Here is a 22,031-nt window from a genome sequence, read left to right as displayed (position 1 = left end):
CAGATCAACGCCAGGGTTCCGCGCCGCGACATCCGATGGAATGGGGGGACGTTTTTAACCCATCGGAGCCGAGATTGGACCCAGTCCGATCATCCTGCCCTGAAATTTGCAAGCGCTTCGTATCTTCCCTCTATTAAGGATATACCCGCCGCATCAAGACCCCCCTTCGTATTTCCGCCAGCCCCTCGTGCCTCCGGAAGCCCCGCCGTGTCACAGGTGCCCTGGCGCAGTATCCACACAGCTGCCGAAGCTCTTCCCGCCACACGCTCACTGGTCCCCCCTCTTTTTCCCCATTGAACAGTACCTCCACGCCACGACCAGTCCCAAAGACAGCACCATCAGCCATCCACAGAAATAAATATGGGCCTCATCGGCGACCTCGTTTCCGAATTCGCCCATGCCGGGCAGCAACAACCGCTGGAACCGTGCGGCCAACCACCACAGCCACAGCCGCCGTACGTCCAGCCACCGTGGGTCGCGCGTTGGGACGGCGACGCCGGCCGCTGGCTCTTCATCAACGAGCAAACCGGCGCCCGCACCTTTGAGCACCCGGGCGGCAGCTACCAGGAATCCGGGTACTACCAGGGCGGCCCCCCGCCGCCGGGCCAGGATTACAGCGGTAACAGATATGGCGGCGGGTACGGCGGCGGATACGGCGGCGGCGGCGGCGGGTATGATGGTGGATACGGTGGTGGTGGCGGTGGAGAGCGTGTTGAGGAGAAGGAGTCGAGCGGCGGCAACGGGTTGATGTACGGCGCCGTCGGTGCGGCGGCAGGTGTGGCGGGCGGTGCGCTGTTGATGCATGAGGGGGAGAAAGTTGGTCGGTTTTGCCCCTCCCTCTTGGCTATGCTGCACTCATCGGCTCAATGCATTGGTTGCTGACCCATAATCCTCGGAACAGCCGACGATTGGGACGAAGACAAGGCGCGCCTCGAGCAGAAGGCCGAGCATGCCGAAGGGGATGTCGAGGAGCTCCCCGAGGACGCGGCGCGCTGGACGGGTGAGGCCGTCGGCCACGTCGAGAACATTCCGAACGATGTCGAGCAGGGCTGGGATCGCGCCGAGAACAACGTCGAACAAGGCTTCGACAACATCGAAAACAATGTTGAACAAGGATGGGACAATGCGGAAAATCACGTCGAGCAAGGTTGGGATAACGCAGAGGACAAGGTCGAGCAAGGCTGGGACAACGCCGAGAACAACGTCGAACAGGGCTGGGACCACACGGTCGAGGCGGTCGAGGACGCACCCGAAAATGCGGCCGAGTGGGTCGGTGAGGGCGTCGGTAATGTCGAGCGGTTCGGCGACGAGGTCAAGGACTACGGCGACGGCTTGGAGGCGAGCTACGACGAGGGTAGGGATGAGGCTAGATATGATGACTACTAGAAGTAGAAGGAGAGGCCGTGCGAGCGCGCACTACGCACCGGCGTGTCGACAATCTGGACGTGGGAGACAGGAGATTTAAGCAAATAGATAGGCAAATAAGGTCAGCATTCAATCTTTCGGAGTACAAGTGAGCTTAGACTGCTGATTACTTGGCCATTGGATTGACAATGTTGGTAGGTGCGATCGCCAAGGGGGGTAATTGGTGCTTCTCCTCCGGGTGGCTCAATACGTCAGTAACGACAGAATACAAAGCGCAACAGGATACCTCTGCTCCCCAACTCTCCGGAGAACAAGCAGGCAATGACTAGGAACGGGATTGGTTTCCGAGCAACTGAATGACGATGATAGGGCGAAGCAAGGGAGGGTAAGCAAAAAGCAAATAACAGATCATGTCCAGCGCCGGGCACAACCCGCTCGCTACCAAGGATGACCCCAGCACGATTGCTGGGCACGTGGCATACATGCCGCCCAATCTAAGCTTTTGCTTCCTCTTTTCTACAAAGGCATGCAGATCGTCGGATCAGTAATGATCGTTGCTTAGGATGCGGAACTACTGGACCCCCGGAGTGTACGCGGTGGTTTAGTTAGGGTCCCGAAGATGAAGCTATTTGAGTTGTTGCCACCAGCTAAAATCCTACGTCACCATTTTCGGGCTGATGTGCGTGGGTGTGGGTGGCTACGGGGGAGGAAGGAGTGAGATGCGGGCAATGGCTATTACCCCGCATGATTTCCGTCTGTCCCTAGGATGCATTTCCCTCCTCCGGCGGCCACGGCCTGAGCATGAAGAACGTGCACTGTAGAGGCATCCTTGGCTTCGGCGACGATCACAAAAGCTGATTGTTTCAATGGCTCTATTCGTTGCGAGGCTAGATCTTGTCAAGCTCGCACTATCGACTTCTGGACTTTTGAGCCTTAGCTAGACGTGGTATCGAAGAGTGTCTGCTGGTAACAAAGGAAATTGAACTGTCGACCATGAATGAGAGAAAGTCGAAAGAAAGAAGAAAAAATGGTCGAGAAAGATCGGAAGTCGTCGTGTTGACCCGGGTCTAGAATCCTGCGCCGATTAAACCAGATATGCAGCAAAACAAGTGGGTGGGTACGAGAACCCAGCCACAAAGAAGAAGGCTTTTTTGGCTTGGTCCTCATGAAAAAAGCAGACGAGAGAAAACGGGTCGCTCCCTCGCTGCGGACACGTCTGTGGAAGCGTCCAAGAAAATGCGCGCAAATGCTTCAGATGAATCATAACAAGGAGCGCCGCCGGTGCTGGCCTCCTGTAGCCTCGTCCACTCGCTCCAGGCGGGGTAGCTGCAGCCATGGCCGTCGTGGTCGTCCGAGTTTTTGTTTCGGGTTGCCCCTGGCGTTCGATAGCGCGCCGAAGCGAATACTCCACCTCTTCTAATCGGCACTGCCGTTCACGTCCTCCCCCTCCTCCTCCTTCTCACTCTTCCATTTGGTGAAACCCCGCGCGAGAGTTAGGTCTTAAGGTGTCTTGACCCCTCGGGTGAACTCGCCTCGCTACAGCCAGGGGGATCGCTTAGGACGAGTAAGTCTATGACCGCGTCGACCTTCCAGTGAACTCGCGGACGGCAGCCGTGGGCATCTTGCTCCAGCGGCGGCTAGAAGTCGAGCCAGACGTGCTGGAGTAGGGCGACGACGGGCCGCTACCGCTGTACACGTATTCGCCGTCGACATATCGGGCGTCGCTGATGAACGTAGTGCGCTTTTCACGACGCGTGTAGCGCTGCTCGAGGCGGTAGAGCTCGAGCTCTGTAGTGCCGGTGTCAGTGTTTCGGTTACACAGTGAGGTGAATGGGGATGGAAAGGGGGCACTCACTGGCCTGCAGCTTCTCGATAAGACCCATGGTGGTAGCAATAGTGGTAGCAATGACGTTGAAGGCTGAAGAGGCTGCGGTAGGGCTGGCAGAGACTTTGTCTCGAGGGCGATTGTGTAATCGGAAGAGTGGTCCAACGGCCCGGGAGACGGGAGCAATTAAGGGCGAGAACAATCAGGCACGATAGCCTCCGGGCAATAGCGCGAGCGGAAATGGGGGGGCTGAAGATCTCCGGACAATCAGGCAAGAGGCTAGGTAGGCGAGGGCTCGAGTGGGCGATCAGCCGGTCGTTCGGCGTGGAGTGCGGTGTGGGCGCGAGGCTGGAGAGGGCGCAAGCAGCAGCAGCTGGGACGAGCTCGGATGGAAACGAAGGACTGGTGGTGAGTGGGAGGCGGGCGCAGAAAAGGGAACGACAGGGCGGGTGGTCTGGGCCGGCCAGGGAGATCTAGGGCTCGTCGTAGTGCGGAGGGAATGGGAATGGGATGGGCGTCGCAGAACGTGCGCATTCTGGCCCCTATGCAGCTTCGGGCCTGGTGCGTGGCGGCGCTTCCCGCCAAGGTCGAAGTTTCACCTTCGCCGTTCGCTTGCCCGCGCCCGCGCCCACGCCCGCGCCCACGCCCACGCAATCCACCCTCGTCTCGTTAAAAGCGAAAGATGCGCCGGGCGGGGCTTGCCTGACGCCTGAACACTGCCTCGGGGCGCGCCCGCTGCGCTGGCTGCTGGCTGGCTGCTGCTGGCGATCGTGCGAAGACGCAAGGAACCGACGCCGAAATTAGAGCCGCGGCCGCTTGCTGGGCACGCGACGCCAGCCCGCAACAAACCTCCGCCGCAGACCACGCCGTCTCCCGCACCGCATGTTACGCAGTACTCAGACCAGCCCACCCGCTCTGGAGGGGCAGCCCGCCACCATTCTAGCCAGGCCGGTTGATGCACCCTGCAGCCACGTTTAGCCGTGTAGGTGGGAGGATCTGCCCCAGGCCCCCAGACGCATGCCAGTCCAGCACGCGCGTTCTCCTCGCGGACGTGACTCTCTCCTGCGTCCTCCGGTCCGTTCCCATGCGGCGTTGCGGCTTCGGGAAACGTTCGCCAGCGCAACCGGCGTAGTTCGGTGCCTTGCAGAAAGCCCCGCGCCCGAATTGGGCAGGAGCCGACCGACGGCGACGCTGCATGCCCGCTTTTTCTGAAGCAGCCGCGCCGCCTCAACAGCAGGTTTACGAGCTGCTGCGGTCTGTCGGTGGGCGCATTCCGCACTTGGTATGACGTCGGCCACGAGGGCGGGGGTGCACGCATGAATCGCGCCTCTCCAGAATCATGCTCCGGATGCCAATCATTGATGCAGACCGCGTTATCTGGTAAACATCATGTAAAATTAGGAATACGCCGTGACAACAAAGTACCATGCATTCTGCTCATAGCATGCATGTGTAGGGGCTCGCACACTACACACGCCGGCAAACGTCAGCCCGACCGTTCCCGGGTCTTTCTATCGACGGGGAGCCGGGCTTACTGCTGTGGGCCCTGAGTAGCCCTGTCCTCCGCACTGTCCCCACTGCCCAACTGTCCCCGCCGATGTCGTGGTCGCTGGACCTGCGATTGAGCTGCTTGTCGGCGCTGCAAAAGTCGAGACCATGGTAGATGCCGATCTCACGCTGCTCGTCATGCTCACCGGACTCGCGCTCGAGCTTGGGCTTGGGCTCGCCGTCGTTGGAAGTTTCCCGGTCACCTTGAAGATGGCCATGTCATGCTCCACCTCAAACGTCCAGCTCACACCATCACCACTTCCAGCCTTCCCGCTATACAGCTCGGTCCAGCTGTACGTCCCCGCACCGAGATCCGGCACATCCGCAAAGTTGACGCTGAGTGCCCCCGCACCGTCCGCTGCAACCAACCCGACCACGAATCCATTGCTGAGAGCATGGGTATAGTGTGCCACTTGTAGGCGCTGTTTGACCAGTTGGCGTGAAGGTCGATGCAACGCGTCCGAGAGGATCTTGATTGACGGAAGTGACATCCGCGTTCTTGATTATGGCCTGGCTAGACTTGGATATTTTGGTCAAGTCCGACCCAAGCAGGAGCGGGGCTTTGCAGTGTGCTCGCTCCTCGGCTTCCGTCAGCCCACCGTTGCCCACTTCCAGCATGCCATAATCGTTTAAACCTCCTGGTGCGGAATCCCGTGCCCTAGTTGACCATCCGTCGTCTAGGTTGATGTACGTGTAACCAAGGTCTTTAAGGTCTAGCTGTACAAATGCATTTGCCGCTGACAATGCCGACTCTGCGTCTGCGGAAAGACCGGCGTTGTAATTGTTCCAGCCTAGAGCCGGCTTCGTGCCAACGCCATTGTCCAATCGTCTCATCAGCGGAGAAGCTCTAGTGCCTGTCAGCAGAAGAATGACCACGAAGGCGACGGCACCAGCGGTCATATCGGAAGTGGTGCTGGTCAGTGGAGGTGGAGAATGCATTGAATTGGGCCTCCTCTTATGTACCGTCATCCTCGAAAATGTTGATTCGGGGACGGAGTGTTCTGCTGCCGTTCAATCATGCTGAATATATCAAACACTGCGTCGCGGTCCATCTTTCCGAACCAAATTGTCCCAGTTCCACCAATGAACAAAAGGGGTCGTAAATGTTCGTATTCTCTCCATAATTCACCTGGACATATTGAGCAAGCCCACTGAAGCTTCCTTCTCAAGGCTTAGCTTCATCTCGAGGTGGGAATAGAAGTTTGGTGAACGGCAAAACCCAGCGTAGAGAGCATCACGGGTCCGATGCCGTTGTAAGGGCCCTTGTCCTCGTAGCTTTACGGAAGTGCCATACTTGGAAAGGCTGTTCAAGAAGTCAGGCTCAGAGAAGTTTGCGTAGGCGGGGTTGCCGCCGGGCGATGCAACAGTTGACGCCATTCCGGTGGCAAGGTATCGGAGTATGGGAGAGAGGAATTGAGCCGTCAGCTCTGCAAAATGTCGCCGAATCAGAGGCCCGATAGCTTCTGCGGCCGGTCTTCCGCCTCTCTGCATGGTGTCCAGCTGCTGCAGGAAAGACCGGTCCGGCTTTAGGAGCTTCTTTGCCGGATTCATGGCTTCAATACCGCCAGGAATATCGAAGCCAGGCGGGCAGGCTGGCTGCGAGCTAGAGGGCTTGACGGGCACTGGAGACCCGGTGCTGTGCAGATATAGAACATACGGAATTGTACTGCCGCTGGTTTCTGCTGCACTCAGGATTCTCTTGAGGAGGAAAGGGTTCGTGATTCCGACAATGAAGTGTCGAGAAGTGCCTCCGTTGAAGCCAGCAACGCAGAACTCGGACTGCATGGTCAAGTACGGCTTGATCTCTCCGGCATAGGGAATGGGCCGAATCAGATCGACGAGTGCCGACACGACCTCACTGCAGGTCTGAGGGCTTTTCGCTATGATGATCACGTTTTCACAAAGGAGCAGCCTCTCGAACACGGTGTACAGATCCGACAAGGAAGAGAAGTAGGGGAGGAGGCGCGACCAAGAAGTGGTCGGTTGATAGGCGTAGATGGGGCCCGAGACACTGTCCGAGCGGACACTCTGCGGGGACGCGAGACCCTGTAGCGGGAAAGCGAGATGAGGCGCACTTCAGCCTGGTCAGTGTTGAAAGAGCCATCGAAGACGGGAGAAAAGCGACGTACATTTCAAGCACTAGCAAGGAGCCGAGGAAGGGCAGCTCGTGACGGCCAATGGAGGGCGGAGGCCATGCGGAGATCTGAGTGCAGGCAGCCTCGAAGGTGTTGGGGTCACACAAGATTCCCGAACTTGTCATCTGCTGCAAAATCCGGGTGAAGAAGGCCGAGAAGTTGTGATTGGAGATCAACACCAGGCTCTTTTGGTTGTAGCTGCGCTTGGTCGTGCCGTCAAATTCCTGGCGAAACAAGCAGTTGCCATAGAAGGTGCTGGGGCTGCCGTGGGGCGCGCATGGAGAAGTCAACAACACGTCAGGAGAACGATTTCTGATTGAGAACTGAAACGAGAGGTCTTCGCCCATCTCGGGAGTCTGTTGCTCGGGGAAGCTGCAGCATCGTTAGACTCGCCATACCGCCGAACGTTGCCGCATTGGCTAGACAGAGAGGATTGCGAGCGCTTGGCGGGTGCGGTTTGCAAGTGTGCGCAAGAGGCGGCGGAGCTTGGACTTGCCTGTTGAAGCATATTGCAGTGAGATCGGCCTGGGAGAAAGGTGTATCGGCCGGGTAGACCATCAGGATCTCGGGGCCGACGTCGACATTGAAGTCGCACACGATGAAGGCGGTGGCCCAATGGCGAAAGGCGTTGAGCGAAAAGGACGAGGCATGGCTGCTGCGCTTGCGGTGGTGGTGCATCATTTGTTTAAGCTTCTCCATGGCTATCGCCAGGCAGGCCCCCTATCGCGGTGCAGCTTGCTCAGGCGGACGCAGCGGGCAGGGACGGATGCCTGGGGAGACAGAAGCTGCGCATGGTCCCAGCGGGCAAGGCGGTCGCAGGAGCCGTCGGGGGAGCAGTCGCGGGGCAGGTAGTGGTTTTGGTGGCAGTGGGAGTTGTGCCGGGGTGCGGAGCTGCGGCGCGTTGCTTTGTCTGGCTGGGCGCGCGAAACGTCACAGGCTGCGCCCATTGGCCGGTGTCGCGCAGCAGGCCCTGCTCATGCTTGCACCTGCCGCAGAGCTGCATTCTGGTCACCACAGCAGACGCCTGCGCTGAGCCTGCGCCTGAGCCTGTCGGACAAATGCTGCGATAGCCACCACCAGCACGGCGCGAGAGACGGACGACCACGCTCTCCCCCTTCCGACCGCCGCGCCTGGTCCGCCGCTCCCCACTGCCACCCACCGATCCCGCCCAGCCACCTGCGCAATGCTGCCGTGAAGATGGACCCTAACATCCAAAAGGCCCTCAACGACAAGCTGTACGACAAGCGCAAAGCTGGCGCCTTGGAGTGTGTGCCCCCGCCGCGAAGCCCGTCTGTCGCCCACTGACCCCGCCGTGCAGACTCGAAGCTCAGGTCCGCGAGGCCTTAGCAAACAAGGACCACGACAGGATCCAGCGCATTGTCTACCAGCTCTGCCACGAATATGCCTACGCCGTCCACCAACCCCACGCCAGGAACGGCGGCCTCATCGGGCTCGCTGCCGCCTCGATAGCCCTGGGTAGTGTGCGTGGAGCTGCCCCCATCCAGTGCCACCTGCACGCTGCTAACTTGCGCCTCAGGAAGTCGCGAGATACCTCGAAGAGATCGTCCCGCCCGTCCTCGCCTGCTTCTCCGACCAAGATGCTCGCGTCCGGTACTATGCCTGCGAGAGCATGTACAACATTGCCAAAGTCGCCAAGGGAGAGATTCTGCTGTACTTCAACGAAGTGTTCGATGCCCTTTGCAAAGTAGGCGTCTGCTGGAATACCGCAATCGCATGCCGTCGTGCTGACAATGTGCTAGCTTGCCGCTGATTCGGAGGCGTCTGTCAAAAACGGCGCTGAACTGCTCGACCGCCTGGTCAAGGACATAGTGTCCGAATCCGCCGCCTCCTACGTATCCATCCTGCACCATCCTGAAGATGCGGTGGACGACGATTCCGCACTGGGGGGGTCTGGCACCGCATCCGTCGATTTGCAACCCGCCTTTTCTCTCCCCAAATTCATACCCCTCCTCCAGGAAAGGATCAATGTCCTGAGCCCCTTTACCCGAACGTTTCTTGTTTCCTGGATCACTTTGCTCGACTCGATACCCGACCTAGAACTTGTGTCGTACTTGCCGTCTTTTCTCGGTGGCCTCCTCAGATTCCTCAGCGACCCAAACCAGGACGTACACACGGCAACGCAGACTGCGATGGAGAGATTCCTGGCCGAAATCAAGAAGATTGCCCGCATCAAGCGTGGTCTTGCTGAAAGCCGTAAGAGCCAGGGCGAAGAGGGGAAGAAAAGCTCCAGGTCCAGTATGAAGAGCGGGCGGAGCGCCCAGAGTTCCCACGACCTCGAGGCAGACAGCGAAACCAACGTCGACGATGCCCCAGACTCGATCAGCGAAGGCACAGAATCTACCACCATGAATGACCGAGCGTCGGGCATGACGGATGGGGATTGGATCCCAGGCCAGGATGTGCAAATCGATTACCCAAAGATTTTGGAGACTCTTGTCACGTACTTGAGCGATTCCCCTGGTACGTGTATCCGTAATCCTGCAAACAGCCCGCGCTTACAGCCCGCAGAGGAGGAGATTCAGCTCACCTGTCTCCGCTGGATCGACAGCTTCTTTGAGATCTGCCCCGAGGACATTCTACTATTTGTCCCGCGCCTGCTTTCTCATGTGCTTCCCGCTATGGCAAATGACATTGAGCAGGTTCGCCTAGCTGCGAACAGAGTCAACACGTCGTTGATGGAGCATATTATGTCTCTCCCAGATGAGAACAAGACTGACAGTGCGAGGGTGACGCAGCTGCAGCTTTCATCAAATGCGACCAAGGACGTCGCAGATCGGCGCGAGTCCAACTACTCTCTCAAGGGCGGCAGGTCGTCGATGCGAGAATCCACAGCGGATCTCAAAGCGGCTGAGGCAAAGCCGAAGCCTGAAGTGGAAACACTTGCTCCAACCGAAGGCGACGATGCTTCAACTGCGGCCCGGCCAGGTGCTGATTTAGACTACGAGGCAGCAGTCAATGCCCTTACCCTTCAATTCCTGAATGAGCACGAGGCAACGCGTGTAGCCGCTTTGTCTTGGCTTATAATGCTCCACCGCAAGGCTCCTCGCAAGGTAAGTACTTCAAGACGTATCCATGCTGGTATCCACATACTAACACACTGGAAAAGATCCTGGCAATTAACGATGCTACTTTCCCCGCCCTCCTCAAAACCCTTTCAGATCCAGCCGAATCAGTCGTGACACGAGATCTTCTGTTGCTTTCGCAGATATCTAAGAACAGTGACGATTCGTACTTTACCTCCTTCATGGTCAGTCTTCTGAGCTTATTTGCCACGGATCGACGTCTTCTTGAAACCCGTGGAAACCTCATCATCCGTCAACTCTGCGTGTCACTCAGCCCTGAGCGGATATACCGAACACTCGCCGATTGTTTGGAGAGGGACGAGGACGTTGAGTTTGCCAGCATAATGGTCCAAAACCTCAACAACAACCTCATCACAGCGCCAGAGCTCGCGGACCTTCGCAAGAGGCTACGTAATCTCGAGACTCGTGAAGGCCAGGCATTCTTCGTCACCCTTTTCCGTTCCTGGTGTCATAACGCAGTGGCTACCTTCTCCCTGTGTCTTCTGGCCCAGGCATATGAGCAAGCGTACCATCTTCTGCAGATCTTCGGTGAGCTTGAGATGACGGTGAACATGCTTATCCAGATCGATAAGCTAGTTCAACTGCTCGAGTCACCTGTCTTCACTTACCTTCGCCTTCAACTCCTGGAACCCGAGAAGTACCCGCACTTGTACAAGTGCTTGTACGGTCTTCTTATGCTGCTGCCGCAGTCGTCAGCCTTTGCAGCGCTGAAGAACCGGCTCAACAGCGTCAGTGCGATTGGTTATCTGCATATCGCACCCAGAACGACACCCACCCCAACAACCTCAGGCTTCGACCGTCCCAACCGCCTGAAATCACGCGAGGGAGAGGGTGGTATCAAATGGCAGGAGCTCCTCGAGAAGTTCAAGCAGGTACAAGAACGCGCCCGCCGTGCCCAGCGCAATGCCATGCTTGGAATTGACGGTTCTCCCGACGTTCCGGATGCCGCCAGCTCCTCGGGTGGACAGAGTGGTGTTGGTCTGGGTGGTACCGCCCAGGACAGCATCAAGGGACGCCTCCATCCTAGAGCCGCTTTGGGCTTGCAGAGTGGTGGTCTGCCGCAGCGACCTGCTTCTGCACAAAGCATGACGAGACCGCCGTTGGGTACGGATCAAGGATCCATGAAGCCCCCGGTCCAAGGTCACCAGAAAAGCAAGAGCAGTCTAAGTCAGCTAGGAAGGTTCACGAGAGGTGTCGGACAGGTGTCAAAGGGCAAAAAGTAGCGGCGCTCATGGACCGCCGCTTTGTTGGTCGTAGGGGGCGATTGCCATATCATCTTAAGCATGCGACCAGGAGTAAGCGGGGCATTTGTCGATGATGCCTTCATTGGTCATGGGGAGGCGTGGAGGGGAAAAGCTGATCGGCGACGACCATGTTCTAACTCTCTACTACCTTCCCTTGTATACTTGGCTTTCCTTCTTTCTCGGGCTTGTGTTTGGGTTTCTCGTAATACTTCTTTTATGGTTTACACAGTGAGCATTCTTTGATTACCATGGGCGGCAGTGTCGGTATTTATGTCGCATAAGTTAATGAGCTACGATGACGTGCTGTACAATCGATACTAACACAAAAAAAAAACAATATCACTTTTATTCATGGCGTTACTGATTACTTGACTCCTGATGCTCTGCACTCCATTAAATGGCTGAGGTCGCCGAGTTGATGTGGAAGTATCCTCCAGGAAAGCATGATTACTTGAAAGGACACCTACCGCTCCTCGAGTCGACAGGAAAAGAAGAGGTGGAGTATAGCTGCATGCGCCAGTCAGCCAACCGCAGCCTTCTAATTGCTAATGCGTCGGGCTCCTACGGAGCGCTCATACTCCAGCGCCAGAGATGAGGGAGTTTGACTCATGCTAACTCTCGGCTTGGGCCATCAAGTGGACACATATCCAAGTCATAGGCTAGTAGTCTCGAAGATGTTGAGAGGAAATGCGATTATTTTCTGCTACTATGACCACAGGAGCCTATGGACGAAGTGACAGATATCCTCATCGAAGCCTCTTTGTAGCTAAAGATCTAAAACAACATCCAAAAAAACGCCGTCCCAATGCCAGTATATGAAACCCCGATTTCGTTGGAAGAGGAGCCCCGGAAAAAACGCCATCGCTGAAAGGCATAGCCCGATGCAACAGAGACGGCTCTACACCTGCAGAAAAGACAAATTAAAAACGCTAAGCACTAGGTAAAGACCCTTTTAACAGTTCTTTATAGCCCTTAAGCAAGCTAACAAGCCAACCCAGCCCTCATGTTCTCAACCGTCTTCAATCCGACGCCCTTCAGCCCACCTAGCTGCTCCAGATCCGTGATCAGCCAGTCGTCAGCGCCGCTACCATCCATCTCACATAGCGAGTTAACGATAGCCTCGGCTTTCTTGGCGCCAACGCCTTTCAGTAGTCGGATCTGCGAGACCTCACGCGTGTTGATGATGTCGAGCAAGCGCCGGGTGCGGGGTGTGAGAGATGTGCCGCCTGACGAGGAAGACATGTCGAGGCCATGGTTACTATTGTCGCGGAAAATCTTCATCTTCGGCTTCTTGGACACTTTGACTTTGGGCTTATAGACGAAGCTGTCTTCTTGCTCGTGGTAGTCCGAGGCTGCGCCGTCATCCTCGGGGACGAACGAGTCGTCGTAGCCTTCGATTTCGGCTTCGGGGGTATCCTGGTGTGTCTCGCAAGTGGCGGGCTTTTCTTTCTTACTCGAGAGCTTCCTGGCAACGGGTCGGGTAGGTGCGGCAAAGGATCGCTCTTCTGGTGCAGAGACGTGTTCCGGTGCTGGCCTCCTAAGAGGCTGCTTCGCGAGAGTGGAAGGACGGGTGTGAGTAGGCACATGGTTCGGCTCCACGAATTCAGAGTGTGGCTCGTGTGCGGTAGAAGCTTTCGCGGCTTCCTTTTTCAAGCGAATCTTCTCCTGCAGATTGACGATCTTCTGGCTGAGCTTCTCGTTCTCTGGGAAATGTGGCAGAGCCAGCTGGTACATCTTAAGCGCAGAGACATCTTCCCCACGAACATGATGTTGCTTGGCCATGAGAAGGAAATGCAGGCCTTCCGCTCGACCATCTTCCGTCTTACCGACACGCTCTTCCAGAGCCTCCAACCGCTGTCTCACCGCTTCGCTAACATCCTGAGTCTGAATAGTGGAGGACTCGTGGAGGGCGCGCTCAGCCAGTTTCTCCTCCAACCGACGCTCAATAAGTGCTTCGATTGCTTCCTGCGAGAGACTAGTCGGCAAGGGCGTTGGCTTACCATAGCCCGAGCTGTGCACTGGCCTAGCAGGCTTAGTGACCTTCGACGAAAGCGTGGGGTGTGTGGCACCCCGTTTCAAGGGATCTGAGCGGGCTGTCGGTGCTGACTTCACGGACTTGTGTTTGTCAGAATATACAGAGAAAGCCTTGGCTGGCTTGTCGATTTTCTTTTGCTGCGTATGGTTCTGTGCGATATTTGCATTTGTCGCGGCTGCCAATGCTCGGAGCGGCTGGCGCTGCTGCAGGTTCGTGCCGGAGATGGCCGACGTCGTCTTCGGGGGTCCGCGAAGGACAGCTTCATTTTCTACTTCAGCGACTTCGATCTTCTTGGTCCGGTTGGCGAAGTTGAGGGAGCTTAGGGTGTCAAGGTGGTACGAGCGCACTGGCGCAAGGTTCAGAACCATGAGAGTGAGGCCGTTGTTCTGGCCCAAAGATAGGATGCGGGTCATTTTGGACTCTCTGTACGGTATCCTGGAGTGCTTCTTGCTGATAGCCTCAACGCACTGGGCAAGCACGAACAAAGACTTGTTAATCGCCGAAGACTCGACGAGACGTTCTCGCTTGTTGTCCGTTCTCCGGTTGTCTTCAGATCCAGCAAGGTCGATACAGGAGACTTTGGAGACGCGGGTATGGGTTGCCGTTGTTTGCGTGACTTGGACACATAGAATAGCGTGCGACCGTGACGAATGAGCATTGAGTTTCGTTGCAGATGTGGACCGGTTCAGGTTGGCCTCGTCGTAAAGCTTCTCAAAATCCTTCAAGGTGGTACAAGGCCTCTCGGTGAGCCCAACGACTACGGTTTTCCCATTATTATCCCGGATCGGTAGGCCGGCTGCCGTGCGCTTTTCTGGGGGCTCAAAAAGGTCGTAGACACGGTCGTTGTAAATTTCATAGTAGCTCAGCGACACCTCAACCTGCGTGTCTCCGTCCTTTTCGAGTTTTCGACAACGGCGGTATATAGAGCTGAGTAGACGAGGGATGACTCCGCGGTCTGCCAAGGATTTTCCGCCACGCATGGTATGGGTCTTGCCGGTGCCAGTGACGCCATAGGCGAATATTGTGACATCGAAGCCATTGAAGACGTGCTTGACAGTGGGCGAGACTGCAGGACGAGTCAATCAATGGCAGTGTTCCGTAGCTAGATGTTCGTGGACAACATACCCTCCCTGTCAAACAGCTCTTGTTGGGTGGTGGCGCGGTCGTAGACGCTCTGGAACTGGAAGCTGAAGGACTCGGCCTCATTTTTCGGATTGGGGATGCGGATGACGTTAGGCAGCGAGTTTTCGTCTCCGGTGGTGCTCTCAGCGGTAACAATGGTGTCCTTGTCGAACTCGTCCTTGAGCAGGGGTCGGATACGGGCAAGCACGCGGACGCTCATGGTGGCGACGGTCGACGGAAGACGAGAGGGAGAAGGACGCAGCAATTGATAGAGAAACCGAAACGCAGTGCCCGTGATGGGCAGACTTACCGTTGACGTAGAGCGCAGTGCAGGGCGGCGGGAGGGCTTGCGCGGGCTGTTTGCGGGTGGGTTGCGCCTAGTTGCGCGGAGCAACTATCGATAAGTGGCCTGCCACCTGCCACCCCGGCCCTTCCCGCATGCGCTGCACGAGATGCCGTACAACAATCGGGATGGCGGCGCCTAAGTATCGAAGCGCGCCGTCACCCGACGAGCACGCTCAACCATGCCAATGTCCTCCTGAGCCGGGTGAAGCCTTGGGCCCGGGCAACGCAGATAAAGCCCCGGTCGGCGTGCAGCGACGCGACCGACTGGACGACGACGCTGTTCTTTTCGACGTCGAGGCCGGGGCGCAGCTTCCAGAAGACGTGGTCGTGGAGCTTGCGGCGCGATGGACGGCGTTTCATGCGGCGGCCAACCACAGCGCGTCGTTGTGCGTCGTTAGGCGGGTTTTGAAGGCGAGCCGCCCCGATCCCGTTTCACCTACTCCACTCGACCCTGCAAATAGCCCCATGTCTTCCGTGCTGGCGGTGTCTTGCGGGACTGGCCCAGCCAGTGCTTGTGTCTCTGCTATTTTTGAGTAAAACGGCGGTTAATTCGCTCCTTCAAAACCCGCCTAGGGAACCTCCTCCTGCGTGGCTCTCGTCGGGCTCTAGGCCGCCGTGCAGACCGACAAGTCTTTTCCTTAGCCTCCAGTCGTCACCATTAATACCGTCGCCGCTCTTCGTCGATCTTTCCTGGCTTCGTTTTCGCTTTCACATCATCTTTCTCATAGACCACTTTCTTTCGCTTAGTAGGCTGCCGCCTGCTGGTCTGCTCTTCCTTCTGTTCCCTGGGCTGGTTTCTCAGGCCTTCGTTCTTTGCTCTCCGGCCTTTTTATTTTGTTTTTGGTCCAAACATGGGTTGCACCATGAGATGTCTGCTGCTGGCAGCACTATCAGCTTCCGCCGTCGCGGGCCCACTCCCTCAGCTCGCGCGGAGAGTCAAGTAAAGCGGTCCAAGCCCCCGATCATGTATACCTCTGCTAACACAACAAAGCTATCCTAGATACTTGAATTCGTCGTCACCCGCCGTTGAAGTTGCCTCCTCTCCAAGCACGCCCATCGCAATAAGTACACCGTCCACTCCTCCGGGAGTTCAGGCTGCGGACACTGGCATTCCTTTTGTTGTGCCAGTGACCCTCCCTAGTACCAGTACGCCCATCCCAGCTGTCTTTACCTTCGTGGATCCTTCTGGCTCACCAGTTGCCACAGTCGATATTTCGGCAGCGCCCGAAACCACTCAGGCCGAGTCTTCTGTTTCCGCAGAGACCACGCCTTCGGCTACCATTGCGACAGCCCCGGCCCTTAGTCCGCTGACGCCCGTCATCCATTCGTCGACGTCCAAGACGACTGCGTCATCGGCTCCTGGTGGTTTCGTAGGCCCTGAGTTCTCTGTGTCGGAATCGGCATCCACGACTCGCCTGTTCACTTACAATCCTTCGACTCCTGGTGCCACATCGGCTCCTAACTCGACCACACCCAGTACTTCGGCTGTCAGCACTCCTGGGGTCAATACTCCCTCAGGCACGCGCCCTTTCACATACTCGCCTCAAACACCATCGGCCCCGACTGGCAGGCCTTTTACCTATTCACCCTTGACGCCATCTGCGCAGATCAGCCAAGCCATCAGCTCCTCGCAATCCACCCCTGCGGCTGAGACGCCAACCACCCTTCCCGTCGTAGTTACTCCCAGTACACCCGTGCCCAACACTCCAACCTCCAGCTCTGCCGTCAGCTCCGTCCAATCAAGTGCGAGCAGCTCTGCAACAGGTGCATCCACATTTGTTTCAGAACCTGGAGTGCTGTACCAAACAACAACGATATACACCATCGTTAGCCCTGCTGCTCAAGCGACTCCTACCAATCCCCCTTCAACGCTGCAGTCTTCTGCTCAGTCTACACCACAGGAGTCTTCCGCGACGTCATCGCCGTCACAGCTTCCAGGAGTTTTTTATACGACGATATACACGACCGTTCGACCCAACGCTGCATCAGTGACGACGCCTGCCGAATCATCAACGATTCTCCTCTCGAGCACGACCCCTACGTCGACTCTGGAGTCCAGTACGCAGTACACTGAAACAGGCGTCGCTCAGACGAGCAACGCTGACACCAGCACCGTCTTGTCTAGTACCGTCAAGACGAGTGCCACTTCCACTGCGTCGCCGTCTTCCTCCGCAGAACCGTCGTCTTCTGAAAGCCCAAGCACCACAAGAACGGCCCTGGGGGCCTCTTCGACTGCTCTTTCAAGTACTGAGAGTGCGCCGACGTCATCTGAAACATCTTCTGAGGGCCCCGGTATTACCGTCATCCCAGTAAACCCAAGCATCTCTACTGTCTTCCTGACGAGTACTGTCACGGAGAAGGAGACCGTTACCGAGACAGCTACTGTCAAGGAGACCGTTACTGTAAAGGCGTAATCGCAGGTGAGCCCGGCAGGAAAGGGGCACTGATCTCAGAAGGCACAGCGATGATGAAGCAGACGCAATGTTTCATGGAGCAAAATAGTCACGAGGTCACGCAAGAGATGGCAAATTTGTTTAGAAAGTTATGAGAGGGAAGTCTTGGATCATGCATCTGGGATGCAGATCCGGTCCATTTTTGAAGTTTGTTTGATTCCCCATTCTTGTAGAAGCGCCTGTAATCTCTTAAGGTAGATCCTTAATATCTAATGAAAGATGCTGTACAGGAATGGGTAAGTTGTACAGATGCTCTTTCACATGCATTCGGAAAGAATTGTGCCGCAGTGTCCCAAAACGCCATAAATTTCTTCCCATCGTGATGCTTTGTAGGCTGTAGGGCCCGGAAAGCTATGAGGATTTTTTGAACGAAGTCCCAGGGGCTTCGTTTTCGCTGCTCTCGCTCTCCGCAGCAGGAGCCTTCGGCGCAGCGGGAGTGTGTTTCGTCTGTGAGCCATCGTCCCAAAGCTCAAGATCTCCATCGTCGCTGAGTTGTCCGCGCTTGACCAGCTGGCCCTTCTCCCTCATGATATCTTCGAGGGTGGTGCTCTGGTCGGCGAAGATCTGGTCGGGCGGTTGTTAGTGGCGCGCTGGAACCTTGGGCCAGGCGGAAGGTCGCGAACCTTGAGATGATCGGAGATCAAGTGCCGGTTCTTGCAGCCCGGACACGAGATCAAAACTGTGCCATGGTGGTAGCCCTGTTTGGAAATCTTATGCGAGGATCTCGTGGTGCAGGCCTTGCAGGTGAAGGTCATCTGGTATTGCGGAACCTGCTGCTGGTCTCGCGCGGCAGGGCCAGCGCCCGGGTGCGCAGCAGCGGACTCGGAGCGCTTCGCGGTGGTGGAGAAGGCATGGCGGCACAGCTGCGGTCGGAATGGCTGTGGCTGAGGACGACGGATGTGCGAAAGCTCTGGATGAATGCGGCGCGCGGAAGTGGGCGCGGCGCGCGGCGCATTGGCGAGCGACGGAGGGCGCGAACAAAGGCGGACGAGCGAACGAGCGGGTCGCATGGCCGAGTTTGACGGGGATCCTCAAGCAGTCAAAAAGATGGGCTCGCGGAAGTGGTGTTGCGGCTAAGAGTAGGTGGTGGTTTGCACGGGCGACGCCAGAAGACCTCTCCGGCCAATGCACTGCTGCGATCTGCCGTTTTGTGCGCCTTCCGTCATCGCCAGCCAGGGTCCTCTACTGGATACTGGCTCCGTGCACGCTCTCGGTCTCTACCACCTCAATACCTCCGCCCGATTCGACTTCGGCCAGCCGCAACACGCGCTCCGCCAACCCTTTAAGCCAGCTCGGCCATGAGCTTGCGCCGTTGACCGCGCCACGCAACAACCACCCCGTGTCGTCAAACGACCAGTCGCCGTTCGCCGACTTCCAGCCTACGCGTTCCGCGCTGACACTCCCCGCGCCCCGCCAACACTTTCAGAGCTCGATACGCCCGTCACTCGGGAGCTTCCCGCAACAGTCGACCTCTTTTCACAACAACTTTCGTCATGTATCCTAAGCCGGGACGGCAGGGCAAGATTCGCCCGCCGCGCAGGGTGAGTCTCACTTTGGTTGGCAGCCGGCGTAGAGGCCTGCCCTCCAGCGCGTTTGCTGTGCTGGCCTCACCTACATTATAATATCCAGCGTCTTCACCGCTCCTGGGGTTCCGACTTGGCTACTTCGCGAATGAGATATCTAACATTGCAAAAGGGCCTGAACGGTGGCGACGAGAGCTTCGAATCGACCTGGGGCACAATATCCAGCGCAATCCGCCAAATCCACACGAAGAACGCATCCGACCTTTCGTATGAGGCTCTCTACAGGCATACGTATCGCGTGATTTTGAAAAAGAAAGGCGAGCAGCTTTACCAGAGCGTACTGCAGTTCGAGAAGGATTGGTTATGCAACGAGGTGAAGACAAAGGCAGCTCAGTTGGTATCAAGCAGCTTGGTGGCAGATCTGCAGGCAGGCAGCGCCAACACCACCGCGAACGAACGTCGTGTTGGTGGAGAGAAATTTCTGAAGGGCATTCGCGAGGAATGGCAGGATTATCAACTGTGCATGAGCATGCTCACGGATGTACTGATGTATATGGTAAGTCTCGCCGCATACACAACCGCCGTGATATTTCTGTATTAACCCTAGAAGGAGCGCGTGTACTGCGCGGACCATCGGCAACCCTCCATCTACACCACCTCGTTGATGCTCTTCCGCGACAACATCCTCCGCTCGCCGCCGAATCCGAACCACTCCGACTTAACCGTGCAAGATCTCCTCAATCGCATCATCCTGGACCAGATACAAATGGAACGCAATGGCGATGTTATCGACAAGCACCTCATCAAGTCCTGCGTGTACATGCTGGAGAGCTTATACGAGACCATGAAAGAAGACTTAAACCAGCGCCTGTACGTCACTGCTTTCGAGCAGCACTTCCTGGATGCAAGTCGGGACTTCTACCGAACCGAAGGCGACACTCTATTGCGGGAGTCGGACGCGGGCGCATATTGCAGGCACACCTCCAGAAGACTGCGCGAAGAAGTGGATCGCTGTAGGTCCACGCTATCGGAGACCACCAAGTCCAAGATTGAACGCGTTGTTGAGGAAGAGCTCATTGAGAACAAGATCCATGATCTTATCGAGTCCGAGAGCGGTGTGAAATTCATGGTCGACAACGAGAGGATTGAAGAGCTTGGGCTGATCTATGATCTGAACGCTCGGGTGGATCCCAAGAAGGCCGAACTTGTCCGTGCTATCCAGAACCGCGTGGTGGAGATGGGTAACGAAATCAACCAAGCAACAACATCTGCGGCATCTGCACCCCCTCAGCCGGCGGAAAACGGCGAAGATGGTGAAAAGGGAAAGAAGGCCGTTGCGGACAAGGCTGTGAACCAGCAAACGGTGGCTGCCATCAAATGGGTCGAAGCCGTCTTAGCCCTCAAGGACAAGTTTGATCTGATCTGGAAACGGGCCTTTGATTCGGACCAAGCAATGCAGACCGCCCTGACACGCAGCTTTACCGAGTTTATCAACTCGTCTGCTTTCCCCAGGAGCTCCGAGTACATTTCTCTCTTCATCGATGAGAACATGAAGAAGGGCATCAAGGGGAAGACGGAGAGCGAGGTTGACGTTGTCTTGGAGAAGGCCATTACCCTGCTTCGGTATATCGCCGACAAGGATCTCTTTGAGCGCTACTATAAGAAGCATCTCTGCAAGCGTCTCCTCATGGCCAAGTCCCTGAGCAACGATGTCGAGCAGCAGATGATCTCTCGCATGAAGATTGAGCTCGGAAACAATTTCACTTCGAAGTTGGAAGCCATGTTCAAGGACATGACTATCTCAGAAGAGCTGACTTCCGGCTTCAAGGTCTATGTCGCTAACCTGGGAGACCCTGACCCAAGGCGTATTGAGCTCACGGTGAATGTGCTCACAAGCATGACCTGGCCTCTGGAATCGATGGGAAGTGGCTCCAACGAGGATCTGGACGGCAAGCGCACGAAGTGCATCTTCCCTCCCGCCATCGACAGGATCAAGAAATCGTTCGAGCTGTTTTATGGGGAGAAGCATTCTGGGCGGCAGCTTAGTTGGCTTGCCAACATGGGATCTGCCGATATCCGGGCAACGTTCCCCAAGGTGCCAACCAAAGAAGGCGTGAAGGAGCGCAAGCATGAACTGAACGTATCGACTTACGCCATGGTCATCTTGCTGTTGTTCAACGACCTCGCCGAGGATGAGGGCTTGACCTTTGAGGAGATTCAGGCAAAGACCAACATCCCTAGCCACGATCTCATCCGGAACTTGCAGTCTCTAGCCGTTGCGCCCAAGACTAGGATTTTGATCAAGACGCCGATGAGTAAAGATGTCAAGCCTTCCGATCAGTTCTTATTCAACCCCGGCTTCGTGGGCAAATTCCACAAGCTGAAGGTCGGTGTTGTTACGGCAGGCAATAAGGTGGAAGGCGACAAAGAACGCAAGGAAACGGAGAAGAAGAACAATGACTCTCGAGGCTTCTGCATCGAGGCTGCTATTGTTCGTATCATGAAGTATGTTCTTTTGACTCAAGGTACTTGATAGGAAGCAAAACATAGCGATGGCTGACTATTTGATAGGCAACGAAAGGAGCTCACCCACCAGAACCTTGTCGCCGAGACCCTCTCGATCCTGGCTAATCAGTTCAAACCGGATGTGAACATGATCAAGAAGCGAATCGAAAGCCTGATAGAACGCGAGTACCTGGAGCGCATCGAAGATGCGTCCCCTCCTGCGTACCGCTATCTCGCTTGATCTTCCCGCGGCGTTATATTCAAGTTGACGGACCTTCGCCACCACGCCGATTTTCTGGTGCTAGCCGTGGTCTATAACTCCACTAATGCAGATTTCGGACCATCATTGGAGCTTCGTCTCACTTTGCAGATTCCCCTGCCGCTGTGGAGACATGGTCTTGCCCTTCAAATCTCCTCAGCTGCAACTAGCAGTTCTTCCTTTCCTGCTGGTCATGTTCTATCATCTCTTTTTCACTCTGTCACGGGTTCTTTTCTTTTCTCTTACGCAGCAAGTCCGTAAGTCATTTCGGCGAGTAATTGCATCGGGACAGGGCATCGGCGTAAAGGATCGAGGAGATGCCACGCATTTCTGAGCTTTTCTTCAACCTCGGGTACCCGCCTATTGTAGCGGACGCGACGCCCTGGTTTACCCTAGGCCACGCCTCACATTTTAAATAGGCTTTCCTCCATTAGCATTGCGCGTCTTGTTTTCAAGTCTAGCGTTCACGGCAAAAGGTTTGGTGGTGTAGAGGCTTGGGCAGGCTGGGGCAGACAAGAGAGGTACTGGACCGCCTTCATACATGGAAATGACCAAGATCAGGAGTAAT

The 22,031-nt window shown here is 56.3% G+C and overlaps 7 protein-coding genes across 7 annotated transcripts; 3 read left to right on the top strand and 4 right to left on the bottom strand.

Moving 5' to 3' along the window:
* Positions 1–397: 397 nt before the first annotated feature.
* Positions 398–1,386, top strand: SLS55_009417 (uncharacterized protein; the record flags this gene model as incomplete). Its single annotated transcript, XM_066780818.1, has 2 exons — positions 398–455; positions 902–1,386. 2 exons carry the CDS (start codon positions 398–400, stop codon positions 1,384–1,386), a joined length of 543 nt encoding a protein of 180 aa, XP_066628764.1.
* Positions 1,387–2,935: 1,549 nt separating this feature from the next.
* On the bottom strand, positions 2,936–3,248 carry SLS55_009416 (uncharacterized protein; the record flags this gene model as incomplete). Its single annotated transcript, XM_066780817.1, has 2 exons — positions 2,936–3,153; positions 3,221–3,248. 2 exons carry the CDS (start codon positions 3,246–3,248, stop codon positions 2,936–2,938), a joined length of 246 nt encoding a protein of 81 aa, XP_066628763.1.
* A 2,615-nt stretch (positions 3,249–5,863) lies between these two features.
* On the bottom strand, positions 5,864–6,998 carry SLS55_009415 (uncharacterized protein; the record flags this gene model as incomplete). The annotated part of the gene is made up of 2 exons (XM_066780816.1): positions 5,864–6,784; positions 6,864–6,998. The coding sequence occupies 2 exons, from the start codon at positions 6,996–6,998 to the stop codon at positions 5,864–5,866; spliced, it is 1,056 nt and encodes a 351-aa protein (XP_066628762.1).
* Positions 6,999–8,070: 1,072 nt separating this feature from the next.
* SLS55_009414 (uncharacterized protein) lies at positions 8,071–11,200 on the top strand (the record flags this gene model as incomplete). The annotated part of the gene is made up of 5 exons (XM_066780815.1): positions 8,071–8,138; positions 8,192–8,354; positions 8,411–8,578; positions 8,634–9,944; positions 10,001–11,200. 5 exons carry the CDS (start codon positions 8,071–8,073, stop codon positions 11,198–11,200), a joined length of 2,910 nt encoding a protein of 969 aa, XP_066628761.1.
* A 1,002-nt stretch (positions 11,201–12,202) lies between these two features.
* SLS55_009413 (uncharacterized protein) lies at positions 12,203–14,598 on the bottom strand (the record flags this gene model as incomplete). Its single annotated transcript, XM_066780814.1, has 2 exons — positions 12,203–14,322; positions 14,382–14,598. 2 exons carry the CDS (start codon positions 14,596–14,598, stop codon positions 12,203–12,205), a joined length of 2,337 nt encoding a protein of 778 aa, XP_066628760.1.
* A 2,929-nt stretch (positions 14,599–17,527) lies between these two features.
* SLS55_009412 (uncharacterized protein) lies at positions 17,528–17,931 on the bottom strand (the record flags this gene model as incomplete). The annotated part of the gene is made up of 2 exons (XM_066780813.1): positions 17,528–17,740; positions 17,800–17,931. The coding sequence occupies 2 exons, from the start codon at positions 17,929–17,931 to the stop codon at positions 17,528–17,530; spliced, it is 345 nt and encodes a 114-aa protein (XP_066628759.1).
* Positions 17,932–18,847: 916 nt separating this feature from the next.
* SLS55_009411 (uncharacterized protein) lies at positions 18,848–21,445 on the top strand (the record flags this gene model as incomplete). Its single annotated transcript, XM_066780812.1, has 3 exons — positions 18,848–19,255; positions 19,307–21,204; positions 21,271–21,445. 3 exons carry the CDS (start codon positions 18,848–18,850, stop codon positions 21,443–21,445), a joined length of 2,481 nt encoding a protein of 826 aa, XP_066628758.1.
* Positions 21,446–22,031: the final 586 nt, after the last annotated feature.

This window comes from Diplodia seriata (genome assembly GCF_021436955.1).
Source record: "Diplodia seriata strain FDS-637 chromosome Unknown scaffold_10, whole genome shotgun sequence".
In the NCBI taxonomy this organism is placed as follows: Eukaryota; Fungi; Ascomycota; class Dothideomycetes; order Botryosphaeriales; family Botryosphaeriaceae; genus Diplodia; species Diplodia seriata.
Note: the sequence above shows the minus strand (reverse complement) of the source record. Positions and strands in the feature narration are given on the sequence as shown.